The 27,898-nt window shown below is 50.7% G+C and overlaps 1 protein-coding gene across 2 annotated transcripts; it reads left to right on the forward strand.

Moving 5' to 3' along the window:
• Positions 1-218: 218 nt before the first annotated feature.
• On the forward strand, positions 219-26,651 carry Elmo2 (engulfment and cell motility 2). 2 transcript variants are annotated; one of them, XM_051186289.1, is made up of 21 exons: positions 219-320; positions 559-599; positions 993-1,065; positions 1,672-1,722; positions 4,758-4,939; positions 6,355-6,454; positions 7,623-7,774; positions 11,732-11,810; positions 12,899-12,934; positions 14,686-14,736; positions 18,265-18,387; positions 18,650-18,784; positions 19,390-19,494; positions 19,582-19,690; positions 20,100-20,236; positions 21,065-21,228; positions 21,328-21,440; positions 21,545-21,652; positions 22,394-22,476; positions 23,972-24,049; positions 25,288-26,651. In XM_051186289.1, the coding sequence occupies exons 1-21, from the start codon at positions 243-245 to the stop codon at positions 25,486-25,488; spliced, it is 2,199 nt and encodes a 732-aa protein (XP_051042246.1). In that variant the 5' UTR covers positions 219-242; the 3' UTR covers positions 25,489-26,651. The 2 variants fall into 2 exon arrangements, with proteins under 2 accessions (XP_051042246.1, XP_051042253.1); XM_051186296.1 differs by lacking the exon at positions 12,899-12,934.
• The last annotated feature ends 1,247 nt before the right edge of the window (positions 26,652-27,898 follow it).

A 27,898-nucleotide genomic window follows, 5' to 3' on the forward strand; every position in this document is an offset into this window, starting at 1 on the left:
GAGATGATAGAGAGCTTTGTCCCATTTCTACTGCGGATTGGATCTAAGGAGACAGCCACCCAAGGAGAGACTGTGGCATGAACTTAAAAACAGCATGCCGAGCAGTTCCACATGCCACTTTAGATGCTGTCTTCAGACCCCCAAGTGGACATTGAGGATGAAGACGCTGGCGCACTCTGACCTTTCCTTCTTTTTGACTCTCTCTCCAGGCAGCTGTGTCTGTGTCTTGAACACTGAGAACAATGCCACCTCCATCGGACATTGTTAAAGTGGCCATTGAATGGCCAGGTGCTAATGCCCAGCTCCTTGAAATCGACCAGGTATGCTCCTGTATGATAGCCAGGGCTGTAAGGACGGGCCAGGTGCACAATGGAGGATGTGTGTAGGCCAGGAGGCCACTGACATTAAGTAAGGGCAGTGACAGAAAGGCTGCACCCTGGGCCTGGGCCTCCCCAGAGAAGCTGGTTGCTGTGGCTTGGGAAAGGGTTCTTCCTCATCAGAAGTGGTTCTGCTGGCAACATAGCATATGGTAAAGCATCTCCAACCCCTCTCTTTCAGAAACGGCCCCTGGCATCCATCATCAAGGAAGTGTGTGATGGGTAGGTTAAAATCACTTCCTTTCAACAGTGACGGCTAAGACTGAGGGAGGCTGCCCAGCCCTGGAGGAACTTGTACAGAGGGTGTCCAGTTGAGCTGCATCAATGTCTTGCCAAGGAAGGGTACCTAATGAGGGTGTCCCCAAGGTGTCCTGAGATTCTCATTTATTGTGGGACCCTTCGGGATGTCTGGGTAGTGTGTGAGACCCCTGCCCATCTGTCTGCACCCCCTTCTGTGGTGCTGACCCTCACGGATGGTGGAGGGGGCCTTTCTCAGGAGCTCTGCCAAAAGCTTTGTTTGGGTTCCACTGTGCTCCAGACAGGCTGGCCATTTGTTACTGCTCTCGACAAGCCCAGAGGAGAAGCCAAAAGGGTTGATTGTTTTCTTTCGCACAGGTGGTCACTGCCAAACCCAGAGTACTACACACTCCGCTACGCAGATGGGCCCCAGCTCTATGTCACTGAGCAGGTGAGTGCAGGTAGCCAAGGGCAAGCTTAGCAGCAAGTGACCTGCCAGGGAGATGGTTCTATCCAGCTTCCTGGCCATCCAGGTGGCTCTATTTCCTGGTTAAAGAGTTGCCCTTTGAAGAATGCAGAGCACACCAGTCTACTCCCCGGTACTGAGTGCCTTTTGCTTCTTGTGACCTGGAGCTCTTGAGGGGAGTCTTAGGATCTCTTTGCAAGGAGCAACCAGGAGGAAACCTGGCTGCAGAGCCTCAGTGAGCTACAGTTGTCCATCAGTCCCCAGAGGGAGTGGTCTCTAGAGGCCTTGGACAGCTCCTGTCACCTGGGCACAATGCCCTGCACATTAAAACCCAATAGAGAACGTGCCTCATGCATGGGTAGGCCATGGAAGTACCTGCTGCCCAACAATGCTTAAGGCTTCTACAAGAAAAAAAGGCTGTGACGTTCAAAGCAAACCTTTTCCCTGCAGAGGTCTTTGGTTCAGTGCTGGTTGAATCATCTGCCAATGAGGAGAGCCAATTACACGTTTAAAATGACCACAAGTCCTTATTGATTCACCTCCATGCACTGTTTTAATGTTGTCTTTTTGTTTTGATTCTTTGCTACCCAGACCCGAAGTGACATAAAGAATGGAACAATCTTACAGCTGGCCATCTCCCCGGTAGGTATTCTAGTTTAACTAGCACACACGAGTACTGTGGTGGGACCGACTCTGCTGTAGAAGTTTGAAACTCCAGAGATTGAGAAGAAATCCCACCCTCACAGCCTGGTTGACAGCTCGTGAGCAAAGGCAGCAGACAGCCTCTTGGCATCGGGAGGGTCACTCAGGCTCTCAGGGACTGAGAGGGACAACCTACCTCAGCATGGGGGGTTCCAGAAAGCTTTCCTGGAGCCTGGGCCTAGAGGGTAAAGCTGGAACTAACTGAAGGAAGAAAAGACATGTTTCCTAGTGTAGAAACCAGGGCTCAGGCTGTGCTGGGCCAGCACTGGTAGCCTGGGGGCTCTGGAGACCAACCCTCCGGTTACTTGAATGGGGACTCAGACCTTACTCGGAAAAGAAAGGGAATCCATAAAGAAAGTGGCCTGTGCTTTCCTTTGAGTGTTACACAGGTCACCTTCACAGACAGACAGGGGAGGCTGGTGGGAGAATGACCTCTGAGAGCTGGGTACGGAATGCTCCTGTCCCAGCAAAGGTGGGGGATGACAGGGTTGACTGACGGACATGAGGACGACTTGAGATAACCTTGCTGAATGAGGCAGAGTGCTGGGTGTCGGGGCTGAGGGGGATCTCAAGGGGATCTCCTCATTCTGTGTAAGCGACCCTCAAAAAAGCGACTAAAGGAAGCAACCAGACAGGGAGTAAAAAGCAGGAGCCAGGAATAGTAGCACAGGCCTGTGGCCCCAGCATTCGGGAGGTGGAGGCAGGAGGACCACGGCTCAAAGTCATCTTCAGCTATACACTGGTCAAGGCCAGTGTGAGCTGTAGATCACACAGACAGTACCCTGTCTCAAAACAACAAGGGGGTGTGTGGGAGGGGTGGGTAGCATCGAGGAAGGATGTGCAGTGATTCGAGCAGAGTCAAGATGTGGTGTGCGGTTGTAATGAGGGCAGAGTGAGAGCAGAGCAGACACAGCCACGCAGCGGCAGCCACGCAGCCACGCAGCGGCAGCCACACAGCGCCCCAGTGAGCAGCCAGGTGTTTTGAGGGACAGTTGCAGGCACAGCAGAGAAGCTTCCATCTGCTACTGTACTAGGGAGCTCACTCTTGAAGGAAGAAGGGAGAGGATAGGAACTCGGGAGATGTGGAGTCCAGAAGATGCCTGTGTGAAAAACAGGTAAAAACACAGTAACGTGTTTCAAAACTTGTGAAACCTGGCAAGAAGTGAAAGGTCCTTGAGTCCCGTCCCCGTGCCCTGCTCTCCAGCCCGGAGGCCCCTCTTGCAGTTTTTCATGTGTCTCATGGGTGAAGGTGCAGGAAAGGGGGTAAGGGTGCAGTGTGCCTCAGGACAGGGAGGTGGGCCTGTGACAGAGATGACCACCAGGGCTCAGCACCCTTGTAGCAAACTTAAGGACATGCTTTCTTATTGAGGGAAGGACCAGCTTGTCTGAGGAGGGTCCTGGGAAAGAGTACCAGCCAGCACTTACCTTGTATTTCTCTAATTCCTTCTTCCAATTGCATCAGTTAATTCTACCAAAGAACCAAGAGGAAGTCACTCTTGATAGCCCATTTTACAGACAAGGAAACTGAGGACTTAGGTTGAGTAGCTTGCCACTTGTGCAATTGAAAAAGTAGCCAAGCCCTGTTCAGACCTATGCCTGTGAGACTCAGTCAGTTTCCTTAGCATCCTGTTCACCTCCCTCCCCTGGTAAAGGAGCTTCTCCATGTAAGAACCTCAACCAACCCATTTCCCTGCAAACACACATATGACAGTCCTCAGAAGTGCAGAGCATTTTATAGACCTCTGTATGAAGTGGAAAAGTTGCCTCTGGAGGGAGATTGACATTTGAACTGGAAGTTTCTAAGTGATGCAGACCAGTGACCCACGACTGTCTTGTGGGTGACCTTTTCTCAGGACCACAGTCTTCCACTGTGGCCTTAGGAGGGTTTGCATGTCACTAAGAGCCCTGTGCAGGCAGGGGTCTCTCTGTGTAACAAAGAGAGGCAAAGGAGGGTTAGCTGGTCCCACTTCCTGGCCTCTGAAGAATTAGATTCCTGTCACGTCCCTGACACTGAGCAGACAGGCAGGCCTGGGGCACTCTGCTCTTCCTTCTGCTTTCCAGAGAGAATGTCCCATTCAGAGAAGCGCATGGTGAAACCATGGACTGGAATCTGACTGTGGTAGTTAAGTTCAGCACGAGGAGTAATGTCATGAGTGGACGCAACAGCAATGGTTTGCCAGGCTGCAGGAGGCGAGCATCCTGCTTGGGGAGGATCTGTGGTGGGAGGCATCTGTCCTCAACAGCCATCATGTCCATGAAGCTATTCGCTTTCATGGCATGATTCCTTTGGGAAAGGGTCATCTAGAACATTGAAGCATCATCAGATTAAATTCTAGGGCAGGGCCCTTGGCCTCTGACAGATGACAAGTTCCCTTCAGTTGCTTCCGGGGTGGGGCTCGGCTTTTCAGCAAACACTCCCCCCCATCCCTCCCCCCTCCCGGTCAGGTAGTGCTGTTATTCAATAGAAAGATCCCTGTTAAGCCAGATCTGCTTCTGCAGATTTATGTAGTTAGAGATATCCCATTTTTCTTTAATTTTTTTTGGGGGGGTCGGAATTTAAGAAAAAAACCCTATAGACCAAGGACCAGCAAGATGGCTCAGTGGGTTAAGGCAGTTGCTGCCAAGCCTGGTGGCCCAGGTTCTATTCCTTGAACCTCACAGTGGAAGAAAAGAACCTACTCCCATAACTCTGATCGCCACACTCAGGGTATGGCATGCACATGCGTACACACACAAAAGAAATGTTTTAAAAGTAAAACAAATCCATAGGCTAGAGGGATATAGAAAAGGAAAAGATACAGATAACTACAGATCAGTCTCAGAATGCTGGAAATTCTCTTACTGGTCCCATAAACATTTATTCAGCAATTCCTAAGCCATGTGAAAACCTAACCCTGCCCAGGGCTCGGCTGTGAGCCCACAGTAGTAACCTGCTGTGGGAGCAGATGGCATCTCTTTTGTCCCTGGCCTCACAGTCCCGGGCTGCACGCCAGCTGATGGAAAGGACCCAGTCATCCAGTATGGAGACCCGGCTGGATGCCATGAAGGAACTGGCTAAGCTCTCAGCTGACGTGACTTTTGCCACTGAGTTCATCAACATGGATGGCATCGTTGTGCTCACGAGGCTTGTGGAGAGCGGAACCAAGCTCCTGTCCCAGTGAGTGTCTCCAAAGTCTTCCGAGCAATTTCCAAGTCCTGAGACCTGCAGGGCTCCTGTTCTCACTTCCATGGTGTCAACAAGGAGTCTAAGCCCACATACAGAGAGGGCTGGTCCCTGCATCTCAGAGTTCAGAGGACTCACATAGGTTGAGTGGCCAGTGCTGTGCTAGGTGAGTAGTGAAAGTAGGGGCCCTGGACGTCAGGAAGGAAGGAAGTCAGTGCACAGCAGACCTGGTAATTTATGGGAAGTGCTTGGCCTGGGTGAGGGTCAGGGGAGAGATTCCTGATCTTAGCAACCATGCCTGCCCTCCCTAATCGCATCAACTCTCATCCGATGTGCATGCCGACCTCTAGGTGCCACAGGTTGCTCCTATTTGCCATCTCCTTGCTCCATGCTGTCAAGGAGGAACTCAGGACTTGGCACCACCCCTCGACACCTCTACTGGCCTCCAGGCTTTAGTGGCTGTGGTAGGAAGCTGTACCCTGTTTATGATCAGTAGTGAGTGACAGGTACCCAGATCTTCAACTAAGCCTGTGGAGCCTAAGCTAGCAGGCAGGGAGTCAGAAATTTCACAGGCGATGTGGATCAGCTCTCAAAACTGTCAGCCAAGCCAAGCAGCTAATCCTAGGTATTTGTTTTAAAGTCTCCAGCTGCACCAAAGCGAAAGTCGCTGGCTACCATTGGGAGAGTGCTGGGTTGCAGCAGACCAGCCTTAGTCTCCGCCTCTCTGTAATGGGGATGACACTCAGCCCCCAGTTCTGTGAGCAGCTTTATTACCGCTGGCAAACAGGGCTCTGGCTCGTTAACTGTAGAGCACCGTGCCACTGCATGAATGATTAAACCTGTAAGGAGAGACAAAAGGCAGACGTTTAATCTTTACAGCACATTATTGTAAGGGCACAGCAGACCCCATCAGCTTGCTCTTACCACAGCGCTCTGAGACTAATGCTGTGAGACTAACTCGGTCTTACAGAGGAGGCGGCCAGAGTTGGGAAGATAAAGCAAGCATGGCAACTGCTCAGACAGAGACCGAAGGCATGGCCCCACCTAGACTGTCTCCCTCACCCTTTTGCCCCTCCGCCTAAAGGATGACATGAGGCATCAGCCCTCGTTGGTCCCCTGGCGAGCATCAGTTTGACAAAGGTCTTTGTTTTGGGAGCTAGCTAACAGACTAACCCAGCGATAAGCAAGATGGCAAAGGCAAGCCTAGGTACCTGCAGCCCACCAGCTTTCCAGTGTAGGTGCCTGGGCCACATCTGCATTGCATCTGACTGGGCCCTGCAGGCGCTGACTACTGCTTCCACAGATTCCCCATGGGTGTTTACTGAGATCTGTCCCTTTTGTAGCGGCCTTCACACTTGCGCTCCCTGGATCTGAATCTCTGTATTTTGTGTGTGTCGCACATGTCTCAGCTACAGTGAGATGCTGGCATTCACCCTGACAGCCTTCTTAGAGCTCATGGACCATGGCATTGTCTCCTGGGACATGGTTTCAATCACCTTCATTAAGCAGGTGAGGTCTCCAACATTCTGTTTGTCTCCTCCCTCTCCCTGTAAATTCTCTGGCATAAGGGGAGAGTAGGCGCTGCAGCCTGTAGTCTGGCAGGAATCAGCTTTGTATTCCCTGGGGCTGGATTTTTCATCCTCAAGCAATGATCTTCCCAGGACTCCTGAACGGTTTACAATCTAACAGATGCTCCTCAATTTACTGTAGGCCCTTACTTGATAAACCCATCATACATTGGAAATGTCACAGATTAAAAATGAATTCACTGCCCCCGGCCTGCTGAACATCCCCCTTAGCAGCTTGTAGTGGCTCCTTTGTTTGCCTCCTGACCGCATCCCTGGGAGGTGTGGCTCAGCTTCCACAGCCTGGTCTCCAGAGAGAGGCTGCTGTCACTTGTCCAGGAAAAGATCTCAATTCAGTTTCCCTTCTCGCAGGGCCTGCACCGAGGATAGGGCTCGGAGCAGATCTGATTGTCACTACGGCTGGCACAAACCAGCCAGTCTTCTGCTCTGAGCTACCTGCTTCCTCAGCTCTTCTGAGTGGAAACTGCTTCTCATTTGCAAATGTGCTTCCTTTGTGCAAATCCTCCAAGTAGCCCCTTGGTTATGAGATGAATGGAGCAGGTCGAAGACTCTTCCGAGTCTGCCCTCCTTTCTGCTACCAGAAGGGGCAGTCTCAGCTCAGAAAACTGAGTGGGAAACAGTGACTGCTCTGCTGTCCCTTGCCTAGCAGTTCACATCTTTGTCTTGGACCATTGGGAACTCCCCAATGTTGACACATTTGGACAAAAGTGACCTGACAGTCTGTGAAGGGAATTGAGAAGAGGGGTTTGGCTAAAGGGTTCTTCGAATCTGATGGTCTAACTCTGTAGGGTGTTGGAAGAGCAGGTAAAGATTTGAGAATCAGTACATTAGGTCCACCTCATGTTGGACCCTTATTTTGAAAAGGATTAAATTGTTAAACATGTTGAAGAAACATTGAATGGATACTGTCACTTAAGATGGAGGCGCCCATGCTGAGGAAATCCTGATTCATTGGCCAGGGCAGTCATAAACCAGAAGTTATAATCCACCTGGCCACTGTTGCCCACACGGAGGCAATATGCTGAAAAGACAGCATCAAGGGTTTCCTTGGCTCCAAGCTTCCTAACCAGTGTGCCTCTCCCTGGGTCTAGATTGCAGGGTACGTGAGCCAGCCGATGGTTGATGTGTCCATCCTTCAGCGGTCCCTGGCCATCCTAGAGAGCATGGTATTAAACAGCCAGAGCCTGTACCAGAAGATAGCGGAGGAAATCACCGTGGGACAACTCATCTCCCACCTGCAAGTGTGAGTAAAGGCCCTGCCCTCCCCTGGCCAGCCTGTCCTCTGTCTTACAATTCCGCTTGGACCTGCACATTCCTTCAGCCTCCTCCTCCTCCGTGGGAATTCCTCTCATAGTCCAGACCCCAGCTGCCAGGCAAGGGTAGACACTCCCTCTCCTGTGGGCCTGGTAGTCTTATTTATACCCATGACAATGATATTTATATAACATACTGTATTCTATCACCTGTTTCTGTCTGAAGTTCTGACCTCCATGGGAACAAGGACTCAGCCATTTTTGGAGCCCCTTCCTGATTTAAGTGGAAGCATGGTTTGTTGGGTGGTCCTTTAGTATGGTGGCAACATCTAGAAGTACAGGCTAAGTGAGTTTGGGATGCCAGCTTAGATCCAGGCTCTGTGGCATGCCAGGGTTTGGCCTTAGTTTCTTCATCTCTGGATGTGTAAGTCATCCACCTTCCATGCTTATGTGGATCAAAGAAAATTTTAAAAATTAGCATGATGGCCAGCCCAGATTAATAAGTAACCCACAGTCAGGGTTTTAGTTTGTTTTGTTTTTTTTTTAAAGCAAGCTGTCTTTATAAGGACATATATTTAGCTTACAATAAAGCCAGGTGACACTCTGGTGTCACTTGGAGACAGTCTTCCTGATCGTAGGGGCCAAACTCCCAAAGAAGGGTGACGACATGTTTGACACTGATTCTCCTTTCTTCCTGCTGTTGGACTTGATTAGAATGGGGCCAGATCCCCTGTGGAGTCCTGAGGATGCATATATCAGGGATAGTCTTGCAGATGCAAGGCAGATGCACCTCCACCCAAGACCCCCAGCCCAGGAGTGGCCCCACCTACAATGGGCTAAGCCCACATCAATCACTAATTAAGAAAATGCTCTATAGAGCTTTCCCGCAGCCTGATCTTATGGAGACATTTCCTCCTCTCAGTTGACTCTAGCTTGCGTCAAGTTGACATAAAACTGGCCAGTACAAATGAACTCTTGTCAACCTGACACACAAACACATCATTACTATGAAGCCACAACTTTCTTTTCTTGTTCATCCCTAAGCGCACACATTATAAAGACTTCACAATATAAAATATTTTACAAACTTAAAAAGTCCCACAGCCTTACAAAATTCAAACACTTTAGAAGTTGTCTCTTTAAAAATATAGTCTCTTTTAAGATCCAAAGTCTTTGTCAATCTTTTAAATCTTTTTTTTTTTTTTTTTTTTTTTTAATTTTAAAGTCTCTCAAGTGTGGGCTCCTGTAAAATCAAAAATAAATACTTTCTTACTTCAAGAGGAAAGAACCAGGACACAGTCACAATCTGAACAAAGCAAAGCCAGACTCCAACAGTAGATAGCTCACCATCTTCTGAGGGGCTGGGGTCCCTTCTGCAGCTCCGCCCTCTGCAGCGCACACAGCTGTCTTCTCGGCTCCAGCTGACTCCACTCCGTGCTGCTGCTGTTCTCGGTGGTCGTCCCGCGGCACTGGCCTCTCCAGATGCCGGGGTCTCTGCTGACACTGGGCTGCACTTTCACCAGCAGCCTCTCCTGGACTCTCTTCATGGTGCCGTGCCTTAGCTTCTCTGCATGAGCCCGTCAGTCCTGGGGCTTCTGCTGCTGTGCAGCTGCACCTTCCCCAATGGCCTCCCCTGGCCTCACAGCGCCAAGACTTAGCTGTTCTCCAATATTCCTTTTGTGCCTTTAAAACCAGTACTACCTGGGTGACTCTTTACACTTTACCAAGTCTGGCTGCCAGCACCAGATACAACCTTGGCTGCCTCTAGAACACAGCTAGCTTCTCTGTGCTCTCAGGAAACTCACCTTAGTGATGCTGGTCTCCTCTTAATCACCGCTAATTTCTCAGCTCCAGCGTCATGCCCAAGTAAAGCACAGGTTTCACCTCAACAGCGCTGATCTGTTGTTAATCACAGCGGATTCTTCAGCTCCAGCCGAGCAGACGCCACAGATTCTTTACACAAATAGACCAGTAGAGTCTTTGCTTCCCCCTGAAACTTCACAAGCCAGGCTGCCATCCTCTGCACTGCTGTCAACATTCTTATCTTCCAAGCTCCCACAGAACAGCCCACCAAGCTTTAAACACTGGCTTTTCAAGCCCAAAGTTCTAAAGAAGTCTTTCCACAATCCCAAATTACATGGACAGGTCTATTGCAGCAATACCCCACTTCAGGGACCAACTTCTGTCCTAATTAGGGTTACTATTGCAGTGATAAACACCGTGACCAAAGCAAGTTGGGAAGTATAGAGTTTGTTTGGCATATACTTCCACATCACTGTTCATTAAAAGAAGTCAGGACAGAAACTCAAACAGAGCAGAAATCTGGAGACAAAAGCTGATGCAGAGGCCATGGAGGGTGCTGCTTACTGGCTTGCTCAGCATGACTTGCTCAGCCTGCTTACTTATAGAACCCAGAACCATCAGTGCAGGAATGGCCCCACCCCACAATGGGCTGGGCCCTTCCAGATCAATCACTAAGAAACTGCTCTCCAGGCTTGCTTAGTTCCCCATTGTAGGGAGGCATTTTCTCAGTTGAGGTCCCTTCCTCTCAGATGACCTTTGCTTGTGTCAAGTTGACATAAAACTGGACAGCGCAGCCCAGTAGTGCTCCTAACCCATTTCCCCACTAGTCCAGGGTGCCCATGACTTCTTTGTGTGCCGATCGTACCTTGTCACTGTCCTATTGATGTTAATAAGGATGGGAGGAGGAGTGGGCCTCATGCTGTCTGGGCTGGCCTTGAAGCCGTGGTCCTCTCCCGCCTCTCACATTTTGGAATTACAGGTGTGCACCGCCACCCTCCCCACCCCCACCACCCCACCCACCCCACCACCCCACCCACCGTCTTCACATTGTCGCCTTTAAAGGATTCCTCAGCCCCAGCTTTCATGCTTGAAGAGCAGGATGGAGGAAGCTCACAAACCCCGGATAGGGACTTTTGGGTCCTCTTTCCTGCTCTTTCCTCCTCTCCAAATTGGAGGTGACCTCAGCTACTTCCCTGAGAGCAGTAGAGAATTGTGACATTTCTTAGGTTTCCTCCATGAATATTTAGCCCACACTGTCACCAGTGTACATATGCTCAGCAAGGGTCCTTCCTGACCAGGAAGCTGATGGAAGCCACAGGAGGCACCAACAATGTGGCAGACATTGGGAAGCGCCAAGCCAGCATTACAAGATTCTGGGGAAATGCTGGTGGTTGTTTTATTTACTTGGAGTAAGATAAATTCGTAGTCAACCCTCTGAAAATTTGTAAAAAACGTGAATAGTACATCATTCCTCATTATCCCACTCCAGGCAGAACCATCTTTCAATACCAAGTTGAATGTCCCTCTAGCCTTTTCCTTGGCATATTTTCACCAATATTTAGATCATGCTATGCACTCCTGTATGTACCTACGTTGTTACTTCTTTTTCTGGTTGAATAATACATCTTGGACATTTTCCCACATCAGGCTCTTACAAGGATGCTTCTAGGCCTGTTCTGCATCCCAGATGCCTGTGGAAACCAGTTCCAACTGAGCTTTCTTCTCTTGAGGTCACTCACAGGATGTTCTGTAGCATTCTGGGCCTCACAGATACTCCAAGCCCATCCCTGAGTCACAGGTTAATAATCTTCACCGCAAAGTGTGATTTCTAGGAGGTCCTTAGGAGTCTCACATATAAAACAGCCCCTAGTGAGAGCATTTTATTAGTTAACATTCTTGTCTTTTTAATGGGACTCTAGTGTAACAGGTTGTCAATAAATCGTGCATAGCTTTCTGACTACTGTCTTGGATAAAGCTCTCCCGTGGAATCCTGGGGTCAAGTGTGCGCCTGCCCCAAATGCTTTCTTGACTTAGCTCCAGGTCATTGTTTGATCACAGTCTGAGAGTGTTTTGAGCTGTCTGTGAACACCATCTTCTTGCTCTTCAGTCCTGTAATCCCCCTGCCTCTGTCTCTGTTGACACAGCTCCAACCAGGAGATCCAGACCTACGCCATCGCGCTGATTAATGCGCTGTTCCTGAAGGCCCCTGAAGACAAGCGACAGGTCTGTAGCAACCTTTCCAACCTTTTCTCTTGGGCTCTTCTAAGAGAAAGGCCACAGTGCTCGCTCTTCAGGGCAGAGAGAGATCCAGCTGTGCTCCCAGAAGCCCCCTCCCATCCTCCTCAGTAGGGTGTTTTTGCTAAGGAAGCGCCAGGAAAGAACAGGGAGGTGAGAGGCCTGATGCTTCCAGGGTCAGAGCGGAGCTCTGAAGCCACTGGTTTCCACTGAAAGGCTGGGAATGTTTTCCACTTCTCGCCTTCAAGCTCCGCTGTTGTAGCCAAAGGCAGCTTCAGACAAAAGGTAAACAGTGGTACAGCTGTCTTCCAGTCAAACTGTTTACACAGACAACACACCTAGTATGCCTTTAGTTTACTAACCCTGGGTTAGAGGACCAAGAGGAGGGAAGAGGAGACCCTCTGACTGCCACTGGGATTGAAATGGTACCAAGTTTACCTGTGGAGGTCCCTGATCTACACCCTCAGCCTCCCTTCTCTGTCACCAGCTGTGTGGTACATGCAGCCAAGGCAAGCTCTTCCTGTCTCCTCTCTAGTTGCTTACCTCGAACTGTGGGAGTGCCAGCATCTGCCCTGACCACTCACTCATGGTGATGTCATCAAGTCACAAGGGACCTCTGTTTTGTAGTATGAGACCTGGAAGCTGGTTAATGGGGCTGGTGCAGACCTGAGTGGAGGGGTCCTGGACCAGTGCTTGTCCTTCCTCTGGTGGGGCACGCGCATCAGCCTTCCAAGTCTAAGTTCCTCTTTTTTGTGAAATGAAAGGATAAAATTAAGCAAGCACCCTTCCCACCCTCGCGTGCCAGGTGTCTGGCAAAAGCACACACAGTATACAGAAGTAAGGCGCTCTGATTCTCTGCCACTGTCATGGGCCCACTCAGTGAGCTTCAGGTATAGTCATGCACCAGGCTCTCGGGAGTTCCTTTACTAGAGGGAGGAGCCGAAACATCCATGGTCTGTCTGTCCTATCTGTCTGGATGGTGTGGCTCTGTGACCATCTCCCTTCCTGTCGTGTTAACCATAAGCCGAAGCTCATCCTGTCTGCTTCTCTCTGTGCTCTTTGCTTTCTGCTGGCAGGACAAGCACCTTAACCCTCTAGACCTGCCCGTCACTGTAAGTAGCACTGCCGTTGCAGAGGGCCTGTCTCTTCCTGGTGGGGAGGTTAAAGCTGGACAGGAAGCGCATGGGCTGGGCTGGCTGCTCGGGGAACCATGGCCCTGAAGAGGTGGCATTTGTCTGTTTATTGGCATGCTAGAAAGGCAGCATAGGTGACAGTCACAGAAGGGCTGAGGAATGCCCGCTCTGGGACAGTGGCCAGGTATTCCTTCAGGACACCTTCGTGTGAGTGAGTCTGGAATTAGTTTGGCATCACATGCAGAAGCAGCCCAATTTTCTTCCATATGCTCCCAAGGATGTGTCACCTCCTGGCTGCCAAAGCCAGAGGGACTGTAAATCCGTGCCCTTTCTGGACTGTTCCTAGATAGATAATGAGAAGGCTTAGACAGTTTACAAAGCAGAGCTTGAGGCCTGAAAAGATGCGCTGGCTCTTGCAGAGGACCCAGGTTCAGTCTCCAGCACCCACATGGAGGTTCACAGTCGTTTCTAACTGTAGTTGCAGGGGATCTGACCCCTCTCCTAGCCTCCTCAGATACTGCACACGTGCACACGCGCAGTCAAAACATTCATGTACAATTTTTTTTAAGATTAAAAAGAATTTGGGTGCTTATTCTTGGTCAGAGGGAACTTTGAAAAGGACTTGAAGGAGGGTGCTCTCCCACCCCAGCACCAAGGAGAAGCTCTAGGCTGCTGGCGGGTGCCCATCTGTGAATTGTCCTCTCAGAGTTTAGTCTCACCTGACAGCTTCCAGGCACCAGTCCTCTGCTAGCCAGGATATGCTTGGGGGAATCACAGTAAACCCAGGTGCACCTGGCCAGACATGTGGAATGTAGACAGAGGCTTAGAAACAGGAGGGGACACACAGAGTAGCAGCTCTGTCAGGCCCACTGACTTATAGCCGTCCATAAAGGTGACCAGGGCTGCAGTTTAGAAGGGAGTCTCTGTAATTAACATGACTAAGACAATGCTGACATTGGCAGGGAGAGACTGGGAAACTGAGAAAAGCTGTGAGAATGTTAGAGGCAACTTGATTTGGGACCATTTTGTTTGGTGAAATTTCAGCAGCTTCTCTGTGACAATGTCATGGCAGAGTGGCCCCAACAAGCTTGGGAGGAGCTGGGGTGGTAATCGTTGTAGACCCTTGTGTCTTTTTCAAAGATGGCTAAAATGGTGCTGATGGGCCCTTAACGACCTCAGTGGAGGACTCAACTCTTAGAGTACTTTATCCCCTGGGTACTTCCTAAATAAAATGTTACTGTCAGAGTTTGCCAAATATGATGAGAAAGGTGAGTCCATTGTGAGAGATTTCCCAAAGCCACACAGCACGCCGCTCTCTAAACCAGCTGCAAGTAACCAGCCACTGGTGCCGGGCCAGGCCCTGGTCTCAGAGTAGAGTCTGCTGCCCAGGGTTCTTCAGCTGTGGCTGTCTGCCTGGAATGGTGCATGTACTGCTGTGTGCTCCGCGTGCAGTGTCCATCACCAGCATCCATGTCACATACGTGTCTCGTCCTCAAGCAGTCTGAGTCCCCTGTTAAGATGTGTAGTTTATTGTGCCTGTTTGAGGGGAGTTCGTTTGCACTCATGAAAAGAAGCAGGGAAATTTTTAGAGTAAAATAAACTTGATGGTCAGTGGCTTTCTTCCCTTTTCAACTGAAAGGAAAACATTCAAGGCTGCGAGGACACTGTCCCCTGACAGCAGTCACAGGTACCAACTGCCTTACCTTGTATTTGTTGGTTTCCCTCCCTAGGATATGGCCAACGCCTTTGCACAGAAGCACCTTCGGTCCATAATCCTGAACGTGAGTTCCTAGTGACTGCCTTTTGTTAGTGCTTGTTACTGTTACTGGTAGTCATCACCATTCCAGTGGGGGCTGTGAGTATTGTCATTGAGGGTCAGAGGCTCAGAGCGGGCTTACTGTTATCATCTATAACCTCAGGTGCTTCTGAAACCTGAGCTTTTCCTTGGACTCCTGAGCCCAGCTGCCTCTGGGAAGCCATCCTGTTTAGTCAGTGCTCTGTTGCTGTGAAGAGACACCATGACCGCCACACTTTTTATAAAGGAAAACATTAATTGAGATGGCAGCTTACAGTTTCAGAGGTTCAGTCCATTATGGTTATGGTGGGGCGCATGGTGGTGTGCGGGCGGGCATGGTGCTGGAGAAGGAGCTGCTACATGTGGCTATGCAGGCAACAGCAAATAGACTGTCTCAATGAGCGTGGCTCGAGCATACGTGAGACCTCAAAGCCTACCTCCACAGTGACACACTTCTCCATCAAGGCCACACCTCCTAATAGTGCCACTCCCTTTGGGGTCCATTTTCTTCCAGACTACCACATTTCCCACTGCACCCAAGAGGCTTCAGCCTCTCCAGGGAGGAGAGGTGAAAGCCATCTTTACTGCTTGTTATGACTCCAAACCTGTCAAATAAACATGCAAAGAAAGAAGAGCCAGCAACAGCTTAGAATTCAGAACCCTGCAGCATTCAGGGTGCTGACAGATGAGGGGGTGGCTCTGCTCTCAACCTGTACTCTGGTAGAAAAGGTGGGATCCAGCACGGGCAGGCAGGGGCAGGCAGAGCCAGAGAGATCTGCTTTGCAGGGGAGGGGTCGGGAAGCCTTTCAAAGAGCTGCAAATGCCAGGCACACAGGCAAGACACCCAGCCTGACCTCGGAGACCAGCAGTGTAGAATGGAGCAAGGGGCCTGGTCAGGCCAGGCCTTGGTCTCCCTCGCCAGCACGGCTGAGATTCAAGGTGATCGTTGGATTCCAGATCACCACAGACCATGCTGCAGGAGCTGGGTACTTGCTAAGGGACTGGAGAGGAGTCATGAAGGAGGTCTTCACTCTTGTTACCATGGTGGTGACGTGGAGTATGGGAAGACAGCAAGTGGAGATGGGGACAGGAGCCAAGATCAGGGCTAAAAGGAAGAGAATTTATTAGTTGTCAAAACCAACGGAAAACCCTGAGACAGCAATGAAGGTAATAAACAAAACATCAGAGTCAAGCATAAAAGATTTGGTGCTGACGGTGAGCTCTAGCCATTTTCCAGTTTGCTTTGATCTTGAACAGTTGACCCCGAATCCCTGGGCTTTGATTTGCTCAGCTAGGTTCCAGGACTGAAGGAGCTAATGCACAGACCATGCCTGGCAGGGAGCATAGCATCTGGGAAACTTCTCTGTGGGCAGAAAGGGTGTGTGTGTGTGTGTGTGTGTGTTTGCGCGCGTGCACATGCGCATGTGCTTGTATGTTGACAGAGCTCCAGAAGAGTGCTCTGAGCAAACCTGCAGAGTTGGCTGGCTTTACCTTTTGTGACTGGGTCCCCAGGTCACTGCTCCCAGCAAATGCTTGAGCACTGTCCCAACAGGGTGGGGAGTATACAGAGGCTCCTGTGCATTGTGGGCCTAGGTACCCCTCTTCATGTGGATGTAGGGAAACCTACCATGTTTGAGGCTTAGCTTGATGGATCAGAACAGAGTCCCACAGAGTTAACAGCTGAGTGTCAGGACTGAACTGATTTCTCAGGCTAGAGATGGACATACAGGGTGCAGTAGGGTGTGGTAGGGAGAGTGAACAGTCGCGGAATTGGAGCAAGGTAGAAGAGGGGCTGTAGAGGAGACAAGAAGCAGGGTGGCAGAGCCCCTGGCTATGAGAGCAGAAGAGGAGCGCATGACCTTGCAGGGGAGAGGGGGGAAGGATACCTGATCTTCAGCTAGCAAGAGACATGCTGGAGAGATGGAAAGGTATGCATGTGTCAGCCGGAGCTGGAGGGCAGAAGACACCCCAGTTCTGTTCTGAGGGCAGCTGGGCAGGTCTGGCTCCACACACATTCTGCTTACTGAAGTTCTGTCCAGAGAAGATGCTGCTTGGAAGGACCGGAATGGATGACTTTCATTTCAGTGGGATTCATCCCACTATGTGTGGCTTTAGCAACTATACTGGGCAGGGGAGACTTAGAAACAGCAGACCACCTGGGGTCCACAGCTGCGGGTGAGGTCTAGGATGGGCCCAGGTTGGGGAAATGCAACTCAGGCCTGCATGGGCTTTGAGATGTTCCATCAGCAACTTTAAGGGGATGGAAGAGATGAAGGTTAATGTCTGTGTATTTAACACATGAAAACGGAAACATTTCATCATGCAACATATCTGTTCATGAAGCATCAATGACACATGTCAGCCTTCCCTTTTCATACCAAGGCTTGCAGGCCTGGTGTGTTGTAGACACTGCATACCAGTTTGGACCTGACCAGTGTTCACTAGCCATGTGAGCCTAGGGCCATTAATTTGTACTGCATGGGTCCCAAAAGACTGGTCTAGAGTCAGAGCAGAGGAGAGAAAGGGGGTGAGGTGGGGTGGGGCGAGTTAGGGGAGCTCTGCAGAGTTAGTGCTAGGGCAGGGTTGTGTAGAAGTCCATGCTGCTGTTGTAGTGTTCTGTTCTGGGCTGCTGGCCCTAGCCGTGGAGAATCTCTCGGGCACTTAGAGGGTGGCTGCTGTGACTCGGCCACAATCACAAATGTGCACAAGTAACTAGTGGCTGCCACGCTGTACAGAGAGGTTCTAGCATCAGGGCTGCTGAGTAAGACCTGAAGGACTCAGGTAGAACATGGCAGAAGCCTGACAAGGAGTCAGTGACAGGATTCGGGATGTGGGGTAGGTAGGGGCGTTAGTTGATAAGTCCAGGGAGCAAGGAGGAAAAGCAGGGTGCTGTGGGGGTAAGGCCCCACGTGAGATACCCAAGCTGACTAGCCAAGACAGGCAGGGCAAAGACAGTTGAGAGGCGAGAGAGGGAAGGAGGGCATCGGGTCAAAGGCAGCTGATGTGCCAACAGTGCGAGTCTAGACAGGGTGGCTAAAGGATGGGCAGGGGCGTGGTCTGTGGTGACAGGAGAGGAGAGAGAGGAATGGGAGGGTGGTGTGAGGTTGGCTAGGAAAGTCAAATGGCCTCCCTCATAGGTGGCCCATATCATTTAAAGTGACTTATTATGAAGCCTGTCTGCCAGTGGCCCTTTCCCATGCACTCTCTCTTGCCCTGACTTGAGTCCTGTGAGGTGAAAGCTCGGGTGGGTCTAGGTCTAGTGACCATTCTCACGTTGACGGTGTGCCTCCCCACCTCTGGGGTCCGAGGGTGAGCCTTCACCCAAGAGTGGACAGGAAAGCTGGCCTGCATGGACTACTCTGGCTGGGTTGAGCCCCCTTCCACTCCAGCCCCTTCAAAAGCGTGCAAGCTCTGTGGTAGGGAGGAAGTGGTCCCTGTCCTGTCCCCACCCCCAATGGATGTGGCTCTTGAGAAAGAGTCCTCTGAGCCCTGTTCCTGCCTTTGCTTTTTCTAGCATGTGATCCGAGGGAATCGACCAATCAAAACAGAGATGGCCCATCAGCTGTATGTCCTTCAAGTCCTGACCTTTAACCTTCTGGAAGAAAGAATGATGACCAAGATGGATCCCAATGACCAGGCAGGTGCTAGGGCCCTCCCTGGTGTAAGTTGTGCTGTTTCTTCATGGCTGTGGTCGTTCTACCCTCAGTATGTGTTGGGAATGCGGTATGAGATGATCTGTGTCAGCCCTGTCAAAATAGTGTGGCTGCATCTCCTGAGGACTTGGGACAAAACCCTCTGCTGTCCTGTCTACTGCTGGCTTGGGAGCCCATGCCCTGCTGTTCTCTTCCTGGCTCCCTTTGGCTAGCTGATTGACCTGCCTACTGTGTTATACCTTCCAGGCTCAAAGAGACATTATATTTGAACTGAGAAGGATTGCATTTGACGCAGAATCCGACCCTAGCAATGTTCCTGGGAGTGGAACAGAAAAGCGCAAGGCCATGTATACCAAGGACTATAAAATGCTGGGGTTTACTGTGAGTACTCAGAGTGCCCCCTCCTAGACAGAAAGTCAGGAGGCCTTCAGCCAGCCCTGGCAGCCCCCTAACCCTATGATAGTAGCCCTAGAGGAGCAGACAGGAAAGCAGACAGAAAGAGGCGAGGGCCTGTGTGTCCAGTGGGCATACGTCATCCCGGCATGCAAATTGGATCCCTTAGTTATAGGCCCTGGAAGCCATCCTCAGCAGAGGGGCGGGGACTATATACCAGGAGTGGGTCTTACCTAATGGTGTGCTTCGTCACCTCTGGTGTTGAGATTTTGCGTTCACCTTCTATCCCCCTGCCCGTTCCACAGTGAAAAGGAGAGGGTGGAACCCATAGCCTGCGTGGATCAACTCACCAACACAGCTTGCTCTTCACAAAGCTAGAGTGACTGTTGTCTGCTTAAACATGACTCAGCTAGGAGTGGGATGGGTTTAACTGTACTGTGTACCTACTCGGTGCTTGCCTGCTGGCTGCTGGGGTGCGTGATGGGGTGGCCTTAGGTTGGTGTTCCAGGAGCTGAGAGAAAGGAAGGGCAGGAAAATGCCATCAGGTTGTTCCATGCGTTTCATGTTCATACCCGGTGTCCTGGTTTCTCCAGAATCATATCAACCCAGCCTTGGACTTCACCCAGACTCCTCCTGGAATGCTGGCTTTGGACAACATGCTGTACCTGGCTAAAGTCCACCAGGACACCTACATCCGGGTAAAGCAGGGGCAGCCTCTCACTCCTGGTGCAGCCTCTCACTCCTGGTGCCCTCCTCCAACCCCCCTCCCTCTGCTCTGCTTGTAGATTGTGTTGGAGAACAGTAGCCGAGAGGACAAACATGAGTGTCCATTCGGACGCAGTGCCATTGAGCTCACCAAGATGCTCTGTGAGATCCTGCAGGTTGGGGAGCTGCGTAAGTCTGCACCCCTCCTGCTCTGCCGGCCAGTCTCCAGCTAGAGATAGATGATGGGCAGCTAGATGTCAGGGGACTGGAGGGCCGTAGGCAGGAGTCACTTGCCTTTAATTACTCCATGAGCTCACCATTCATCTGACCTGTTCAGGGTGATCATGGCTGCTGCTTTGTCTGAGCTAGTGATCTGAGGTGTCTCTGAAGCTCCCCAGTACTGTGTGTAAGGGCTAGCTGAGTTTGTAACAGGGTAGAGAGACCAAGGGAGAAAACACCTGGGAAAAGCTAAGGCCCTCCCCTCTCCTTGGTGGCTATAGCATGTGACCTGTTTTCCTTGTCCTCAGGACTTGGTGCAGAGAATCCGAAGTTTCTAGAAGGGTGCCCCTAGGTTCACACTTTCGGTTTTTCTCCACAGCAAATGAAGGGCGCAATGACTACCATCCAATGTTCTTCACCCATGACCGCGCCTTTGAAGAGCTCTTTGGCATCTGCATCCAGCTGCTCAACAAGACCTGGAAGGAGATGAGGGCGACAGCCGAGGACTTCAACAAGGTCAGTGCTGCCGAGCCACTCAGAGACTGGTGGAGCAAGACTGTCACCGAACAGCTTCCGACAGCTGGCCAGCGCCTGGGGAATCCCTGAGCTGGAAAGCCAGCTTGGTCAGCAGTACTGACAGTACTGAGCCACAAGAGCTAAGTACTGGACTGCCTGAGTCTGAGCTACTGTGACTTCCTTTGTAACCTTGAGCCTGTGTCTTCTTCATGGTTCCCAATACCTCCATTTGCCTGGGGAAGCTAACACCTGCCGCTGTTCTCCACAGGGGTCAGGAATAGCTGAGCAGGAGAGCTGTACCTGTCATAGCTGAGTGTGGTAGATGAGTTCCATGAACAGCCAGTGTCAGCAAGGCAGGAGGGTTGCATGCTGCGCACATCGTGGTGCCTGTCAGAGCTCTGAGCCCCAGTGTGGAGCACTGTGCTAGGCCCTCACAGGTCAACAGCCCAGAAGTGAGCTGGTGTGGTGGCGCATGCCTGTGGAGCTAGTGGGTCGTGAATTCTAGGTCAGTCTGGTTTGCATACCAAGATCCTGCCTCAAGAGGCAGAGGCAGGCGGATCTCTGTGAGTGGGAGGTTAGCCTGGTCTACAGAGCAAGTTCAGGGATAGCCAGGGCTACACAGAGAAACCCTGTCTCAAAGAAACAAAAAATTAAAATAAAATAAATAAAGAGTTGAGATCAGACCCCATCCCCTGTCACCATGACTGCTTGATGTTTGAGAAATGAAGCTGCTGTCACCGTTAGTCACATGACCTGGTGAGGGACAGCCATAGTTCTTGGTGGGCCTTTCCGTTTTCAGAGTGGCCTGTGATTACCCTCTTTGCCCAGGTTATGCAAGTCGTCCGAGAGCAGATTACCCGGGCTCTGCCCTCCAAACCCAACTCTTTAGATCAGTTCAAGAGCAAGCTTCGCAGTCTGAGCTACTCAGAGATTCTGCGGTTGCGCCAGTCTGAGAGGATGAGCCAGGACGACTTCCAGTCTCCACCAATTGTGTAAGTGTCAGCTGAGAGGGCCGGTGAGGGAGGCAGCCTGTTACCAGCTCCGCCTCGGAGAACACCCACCCTCCCATGACATGGTTGTGTGTGCTACAGGGAGTTACGGGAGAAAATCCAACCTGAGATCCTGGAGCTGATCAAACAACAGCGCTTGAACCGGCTGTGTGAGGGCAGCAGCTTCCGAAAAATCGGGAACCGTCGGCGGCAAGGTAAGGGGCAGCTAGGGCACTGGGAGCCTGCCTGGGTGGCTCTGTGGGGTACCCCTTTGCCCAGCACTGCCCATGCTTCACCTGCTTGCCATCCTGTGTTCCAGAGCGGTTCTGGCACTGCCGCTTGGCACTGAACCACAAGGTCCTGCATTATGGTGACTTGGATGACAACCCTCAAGGGGAGGTGACATTTGAATCCTTGCAGGAGAAAAGTAGGTGATATGTCATGATATGTTTATTCAACAGTTCCCAGGTGCTGGTCCCTAGCTATCTCAAACCCAGTATTTGGTCTCAGGCACAAGTCCTCTGTTTCCTAGTCTACTCTGTCTGGCCCGCCTCGGGTGGTTGGAGAATTACTGAGATTCCAGCTGTGGCTGTGTGTAGGTCATGAAGGGCAGGACGGGATTCCATTGAAAGGCAGTGGACACACAGAGGGTCTAAAGTCACGGGGTCTAAAGCAAAAGCCTGGCTTAGCCCCTAGTTAGTTGCTCACACTAGTTGTTGTGAATTAATCCTCACTTCTATTCTGCTTTCGTATCTGCACAATAGGATAATGCCAAACTTCTATCCACAGAGGACTGTGTGAGAGATGCATACATATCCGTGGGTCACTGTGTAGCAGGTGGCAGCCTCACTGATAGCTGCAAGGCCATTGCTTTGGCCTCTTTGCCACCTTCACTATTGGAAAGAGAAGTGGGAGGAGTGTCCAAGGCTCTACTCCCTGAAGGAGATGGGCCCAGGTAGCACCTGTGAGCGCTGACACAGTGGGTCTACAGGAAGAGACGGAAGGACAGGGCAGGTCACACATGTGCCCCTCCCTGAGCTGGAAGGACCCTAGAGCCTGGGAGCTGCTGTATCCTGCGCCCTGCCCAGGGCTTCCCTTTCAGCACTGAGGACAGTGCTGAACCAGCTGTGGCATCAGCTTCCAGGCGTTAATTCCCATCGTTTATCAGTTCCTGTTGCAGATATTAAGGCCATTGTCACGGGGAAAGACTGTCCCCACATGAAAGAGAAGAGTGCCCTGAAACAGAACAAGGTGAGTGGGGAGGCTGTCCTGAGCCCCAGCACCTGCCCGTGATGTCTGCAGACACAGGTTCAAGGCTGCACTGACTCTTGCCACTGTGTTTTCCTTGTATACTCAATATCAAGAGCTTTGAACATTATAAAGTTAAATAGGTCCCAGGGCACAGCCTCAGCAACCTGGCAAGTACTGTCACCTACTTCTCGTTTTGACTTTGGAAGACCCCAAGTGGCATACCACTTAATTCATGAGTATCTACTTTGTGTCTCTAAAGGACACACCATGGAGTCACATATCACACCTAGCAGAAGATGAAAAGCAATTATTTAATATCAAATATCCCATTGGCCTTGAAATGTCCACCTGCTGTCTTAAGAACGTCATATGTACACACGTGCACATGTGGTACCCAGTTTTGAATCAGTTCTGATAGGTTTGCTTGCTGCGGTGTGTGCATCTCTAATTCATGTATTCCCCTCCATCCTTTTCCCGTCTTTGTAGTTTATTAGTTTAATAGACCATATTGCTTATGTGGCCGTTTCCTAGAGTCTGGGTTTTGCTGACTGTCTCTGTGTGCTTTTCTTCTGTCCCCGATCTGTAAATTGGCACAGGGACCTAGAGGTTTGATTTGGTTTAGGTTTGACTTTGCCCTGGCATGGCCATATCCTAGATGGCAGTGGGGCCTATCAGGAGGCCCATAACGGCTGGGTGGTGCTCTGTCATGTCAGCAGACTCTAGCCACTCAGTAGCTAGGGTTTGCAGACTTGGAGCATCCCGTCTACTAATGAGCTGGACCACTTCTCAGTGAAGAAACCTGCCTTTTTCTACTGCTGGCTTCCCTCTGGTAGTCTATGGAAAAAGCTAACAGCTTGACTCTCCTTTCATAGAACCAGTCTGTATAACTGCAGCGAGTTGTTTCCCCATACTGCACAATGGTGACCAGTCTTTATGTCTCCATTTTGTGTTTTTTGCGTTCTTATGAGCTCATGGGTTTAAGCCGATCACATGTGGTTCTTTGTACTGCAGTTATTTTCCTGATGCTCAGTCTGTCAGCTTGGCAGTAATTTGTTTTTTGTTGGTTTTTTTTTTTTTTAACTCTGAGGACTTTTTGGCGCTGAGTACAGCACCACAGAAAGAGGAAGCCAGTCATCAGTCATCTTGGGATATAAGATAAAAACAGGGTGGTGTATTGTATGCTCCTGACATTTGAGGTTCTGCATGTTAAAAATGCAATGTGCTGCAACTCTTTTTGTTTGCTTTTTTGAGGCGGGTGGGTCTCCCCGTGCAGCCCAAACTCATTTGAGATCCTGAACCTCCCTTGTGCTGGGATCCAGGCAGGTACCACCATGCTGAGTTCAAATTTTAAAAGCTGCCACCACCTCTTAGGTGTGACTGTGTCAGGGAGTGGGTGAGTTACGGTCAGTGAACTCACACCTGGGTGCGTGCCAAGGGACCTCGGTGACATCATAACTGATCATTGCTCCAAGTCCCTCAAACTTTTTCTCTGTAGGAGGTGTTGGAATTGGCCTTCTCCATCCTGTATGACCCTGATGAGACACTGAATTTCATCGCTCCTAATAAGTATGAGGTAAGCACTGTGCCACACTGCTTTGAACAGCAGTGCCCTAACTGTGACTCTTCAGTCAGAGAGGAGGTGTGGCCAGCACAGCAGTGTCTCCCTGAAAGCAGGGGCAGCAATGGATTGCCAAGTCTGTGGTCTGTGGGGCCTTCTACCATTGGGTTGGACTCACCACTTTTTTTTGTGTGTGTGTGAGATATGTACATCAGGCTGGCCTGGAACTCACAGAGATCCTCTGCCTCCCGGGACTGGGATTAAAGGTGTATGCCACCACACCCAGCCTTCTACCTTACTCCTTAGGAACAGCTGGCTGATATTAGATAGTTAGGCTTGGCAGGGGGATGGTTTTCCTCTTTGTAATCTGGAAGTCACTCTTCCCAGGTGAGTTGAATCCCAGTTACAAGGAGCACATGCAGTCAGGCTGTGGAGCTAGGCTGTGCTCCTCCTAACAAGGGAGCTCAGCTCACCTGTAGCCCAGGAAGATGACACTGCCCAATTCACCTAATTCATTGTTAACTGAGCGCCCGTCATGGAGCACTTGGGACGGGTCAGGCTTCGGAAGGAGCAGGTACTGGGGCCAGTAGGACTTTGTTAGGGTGACAGAGCCCGGTGAGTAAGGCAAAGACATAGGAAAACAGTATCAGAGGGATTGGCAGAGCACAGTGTCTGCTGTACCATTGCATTCTGAGAGCTTCTGGCTTGCTTTTTGTTGATGCTTTGTTTATCTGAGACAGGGTCTCATATAGCCTGGAGCTGGCCTCAGACTTACTGTGTAGCTGAGGCTAGCCTTAAATCCTCCTTCCTTTATCTCCCAAGTGCTTGGATGTTATAAGCTTGTTCCACCATGAAAGCTATGTCAATTTCTTTTGTACTTCCCTTAAAGAAATTCTTTTAACATAATTGACTTTTAAAAAAAAAAAAAAAACAAAGCAGCACTGCTGGGTCCCCGTCTGCTTCCTTCTGCTTTCATTGAGTGTGCTCACTGCTCCCATTTCTTCTCACTGCTCCAGGACTGGTCTCCATCTCTTCGTATTCCTTATTGCATTGTAAACCACATTTCCTGATGGTTTTTAAAGTTTCACATAAATTCCCCATGAAATTCTTTCAGTTGGTAGGGACAGTCATCTAGCTGTCCTTGCGCTTGTCTCCTATGAGTTTTGCATGTTCTGCATGGAACCAAACAACACTGCCATGAGTCCCCCTGCAGCCTTTAGGGCCACTGTGTGACATTTGCACCTTACCCACAGTACTGCATCTGGATTGACGGACTCAGTGCCCTCCTGGGGAAGGACATGTCCAGTGAGCTAACCAAGAGTGACCTGGATACGCTGCTCAGCATGGAGATGAAGCTGCGGCTTCTGGACTTGGAGAACATCCAGATTCCAGAGGCACCACCACCAGTCCCCAAGGAGCCCAGCAGCTATGACTTCGTCTATCACTACGGATGAGCGGGAAGGGACTGGGTCAGGAGAGACACTGGCAACCTGTGCCTTGCCCTCTACTTGTATACAGACTCAAACCCAGTGGGACCCAGAGCTTCTCTTGGTCCCCATTCACTAGGAGTCATGAAGTCAGGGCATGCTGCCCTCCTCAGCACCACAGAGCCTGGGGTTGGGCCTGGAGGAGTGAACTCAAGATGCTCTTGCCTCCCACCCTGAGTCTGCGTCTGGATCTGGACTTACTGACAGCCGTCCTCTCCCTCTGCTTTTCTGGAGAACCCATATGGGCTGCAGCTGACCGAGGAAAGGCTGCCCAAGGGGACTGAAGTACTGGGAGTGGCGAGAGCCTTGGCGTGACTATTCTTCAGGTTGCTCAGCAAGGACGGGCCTGTGCTTTTGCTTAATAGGTCTCTGAGGGCTCATTCCAGTCTCATCCTGTGCCAAGATGCTGCTGCCTCAGGGTTGGCCCTAACATCTCTGTCTCTAGAGGTATCCCCCTCTCTAGCCTGCACAGGTATCAGGACAGGTAGCAATCTCTTCCCCAAGCACTTGGTCTCATCCTGGCCAGGCAGAGGCCTCTACCCTGAGCCCTGCTCTCTTTGGCTCCAGGAGCACTGCAGGGAAAGTCAGGTTGAGGCCTCCCAGCTCTCCCCCTCCATTTCTCTTTTCCTTGCTGAGGAGGAATATTCTCATGCCCCTTAGGTACAGGCCCTTCTGTTTGCTTCCCTCTTGCCCCCAGACTCGGGGCAGTTTGCCTTCCCTTTCTTTCCTTCCTGGCACTGTGGTTTCTGCCATTAGCCATGATTTCAAGAAGCGGCTAGGGCCACAGCTGTGCCACGGCCTTCTCTGGTGCTGTAGCACTTGAAGTACACGCACAGCCTCTCTCCTTGGACGCATGTTAACAGGGTGGCATTAAGTACTGGTAGCCTGGCATGGAGGTACTACCCAACGAAGAGTGTACTATATATTTTCTCTACTATAGGCCATACTTATACAGACGTGTATATATATTTATATAAGATCATCCTATCCTAGGTTAGAATGTTTAAGGGAAGGTAAAATCTGAGTGCAAAAACGTAATGCTCTTGGTCATGAGCTAGGAGTGTAACCAGAGAGCAGCCAGGAGCTTCCTGTCAGTGACCGTGTTTTCAATAAATACTCTTTCATGATGACTGACTCCTATTAACGCCTGCTCCTCTGCATTTGCTCCACGCCCCAAGGGTAGGAAGTCACCTGACAGCCTTCATTCCATTGTGCCTGGGAGCATCTGGAGCGCTCCCAGCCACCTCCCAGGAACCCTTCCTCTCTGCTCCTCATCTACCCTGCTGCGTCATGCACACAGACTACTCACACCTGCTGGCTACGGATGCTCACAGATTGTGGTACCAGGACAGAGTGTTTCGCTCAGTCCTGCTGGGTACAACGCGGAAAGGCATATTGCACACCCCCAAGATCCCATCCTCCCTCTTTTCCCTGCCAGGGACACAGCCAGGGAACAGCTCGAGTACTTGTGCCTTTCAAAGAAGACATGTTGTGCACCCGGTGTGCGGCCTGTACTTGGTGCCCAGCCTTCCAGCTGGTGTTTTAAGCTCTTGCTCCCATCAGCAGCCTTGGTAGCTGGGAGGCTTGAATGGGGGCAGTGATGAAAATAACTGCTTCCTCTTGCTACTGTCAGAAGGGGGTGAAGACAGGCACTTTCAGAAGGCATAGAAAGTGCATGCAACACAGACCTTGAGGGTTGAGTGGAGCCAAGACCTTGGGCTGAGATGGGTACCGTTGTAGGTCTCAGGAAGCACTGAATGAACTAATGCTTGCGTGGTGCCAGCTGGCAGCGGCCTACAACAACACTGCACACAAAGCACAGCTTACACTCTGGCCTTGAGCCTTCTGCTCCGAACCAGGAGCCCAGCCAAGTCATGTGCAAGGATCCCTGTATGCAGCCAGTCTTAGTACAGAGCCCAGAAGAGCAATAGCAGAGAACTGGGCCAGCTTGGATCTGCAGCCCTAGCTTGCATGGCTTAGCGGTTCTCTTGCCCACGTGCCCTGCACCTAAAATGAATCAAATATGGGTGTGGTAGTTTGGCGTTCCTGCAACCTGCTTTCCTGGGCCCCCAATAAGAGTACGCTCTCCTCACCCCTTCCTTTCGGGTCCCATTTCCTTTGGGATGATCTTCACCTATTCAACCTATTGAATAATTCTCACAAATGTATAGGAATATGTAATTTCACAAGTGTCCATTATTACTTTGCCCAGACTTTCTACGTTTCTATTTAATGGTCTTCACATCATTTCCCAGCTGCTTGAGGTCCCAGAAGAAAAGCACACTAGAGAGTTATTTGTATATGTGATTTATTCCCGGCACTAGTTTAGGGAAAGATACAGAGGCACCGTGTTGCAACGCCAGCTGTGGCCGGTTTA

This window comes from Phodopus roborovskii, unplaced genomic scaffold, assembly GCF_943737965.1.
Source record: "Phodopus roborovskii unplaced genomic scaffold, PHOROB, whole genome shotgun sequence".
In the NCBI taxonomy this organism is placed as follows: domain Eukaryota; kingdom Metazoa; phylum Chordata; class Mammalia; order Rodentia; family Cricetidae; genus Phodopus; species Phodopus roborovskii.

Bases quoted from the DNA above. Each gene is read 5' to 3' on its own strand.
- Elmo2 (XM_051186289.1), top strand. From the start codon at position 243: ATGCCACCTCCATCGGACATTGTTAAAGTGGCCATTGAATGGCCAGGT. The intron at 321-558 runs GTATGCTCCTGT...CCTCTCTTTCAG, and splicing joins AGCTCCTTGAAATCGACCAG to AAACGGCCCCTGGCATCCAT. The intron at 600-992 runs GTAGGTTAAAAT...TCTTTCGCACAG, and splicing joins ATCAAGGAAGTGTGTGATGG to GTGGTCACTGCCAAACCCAG.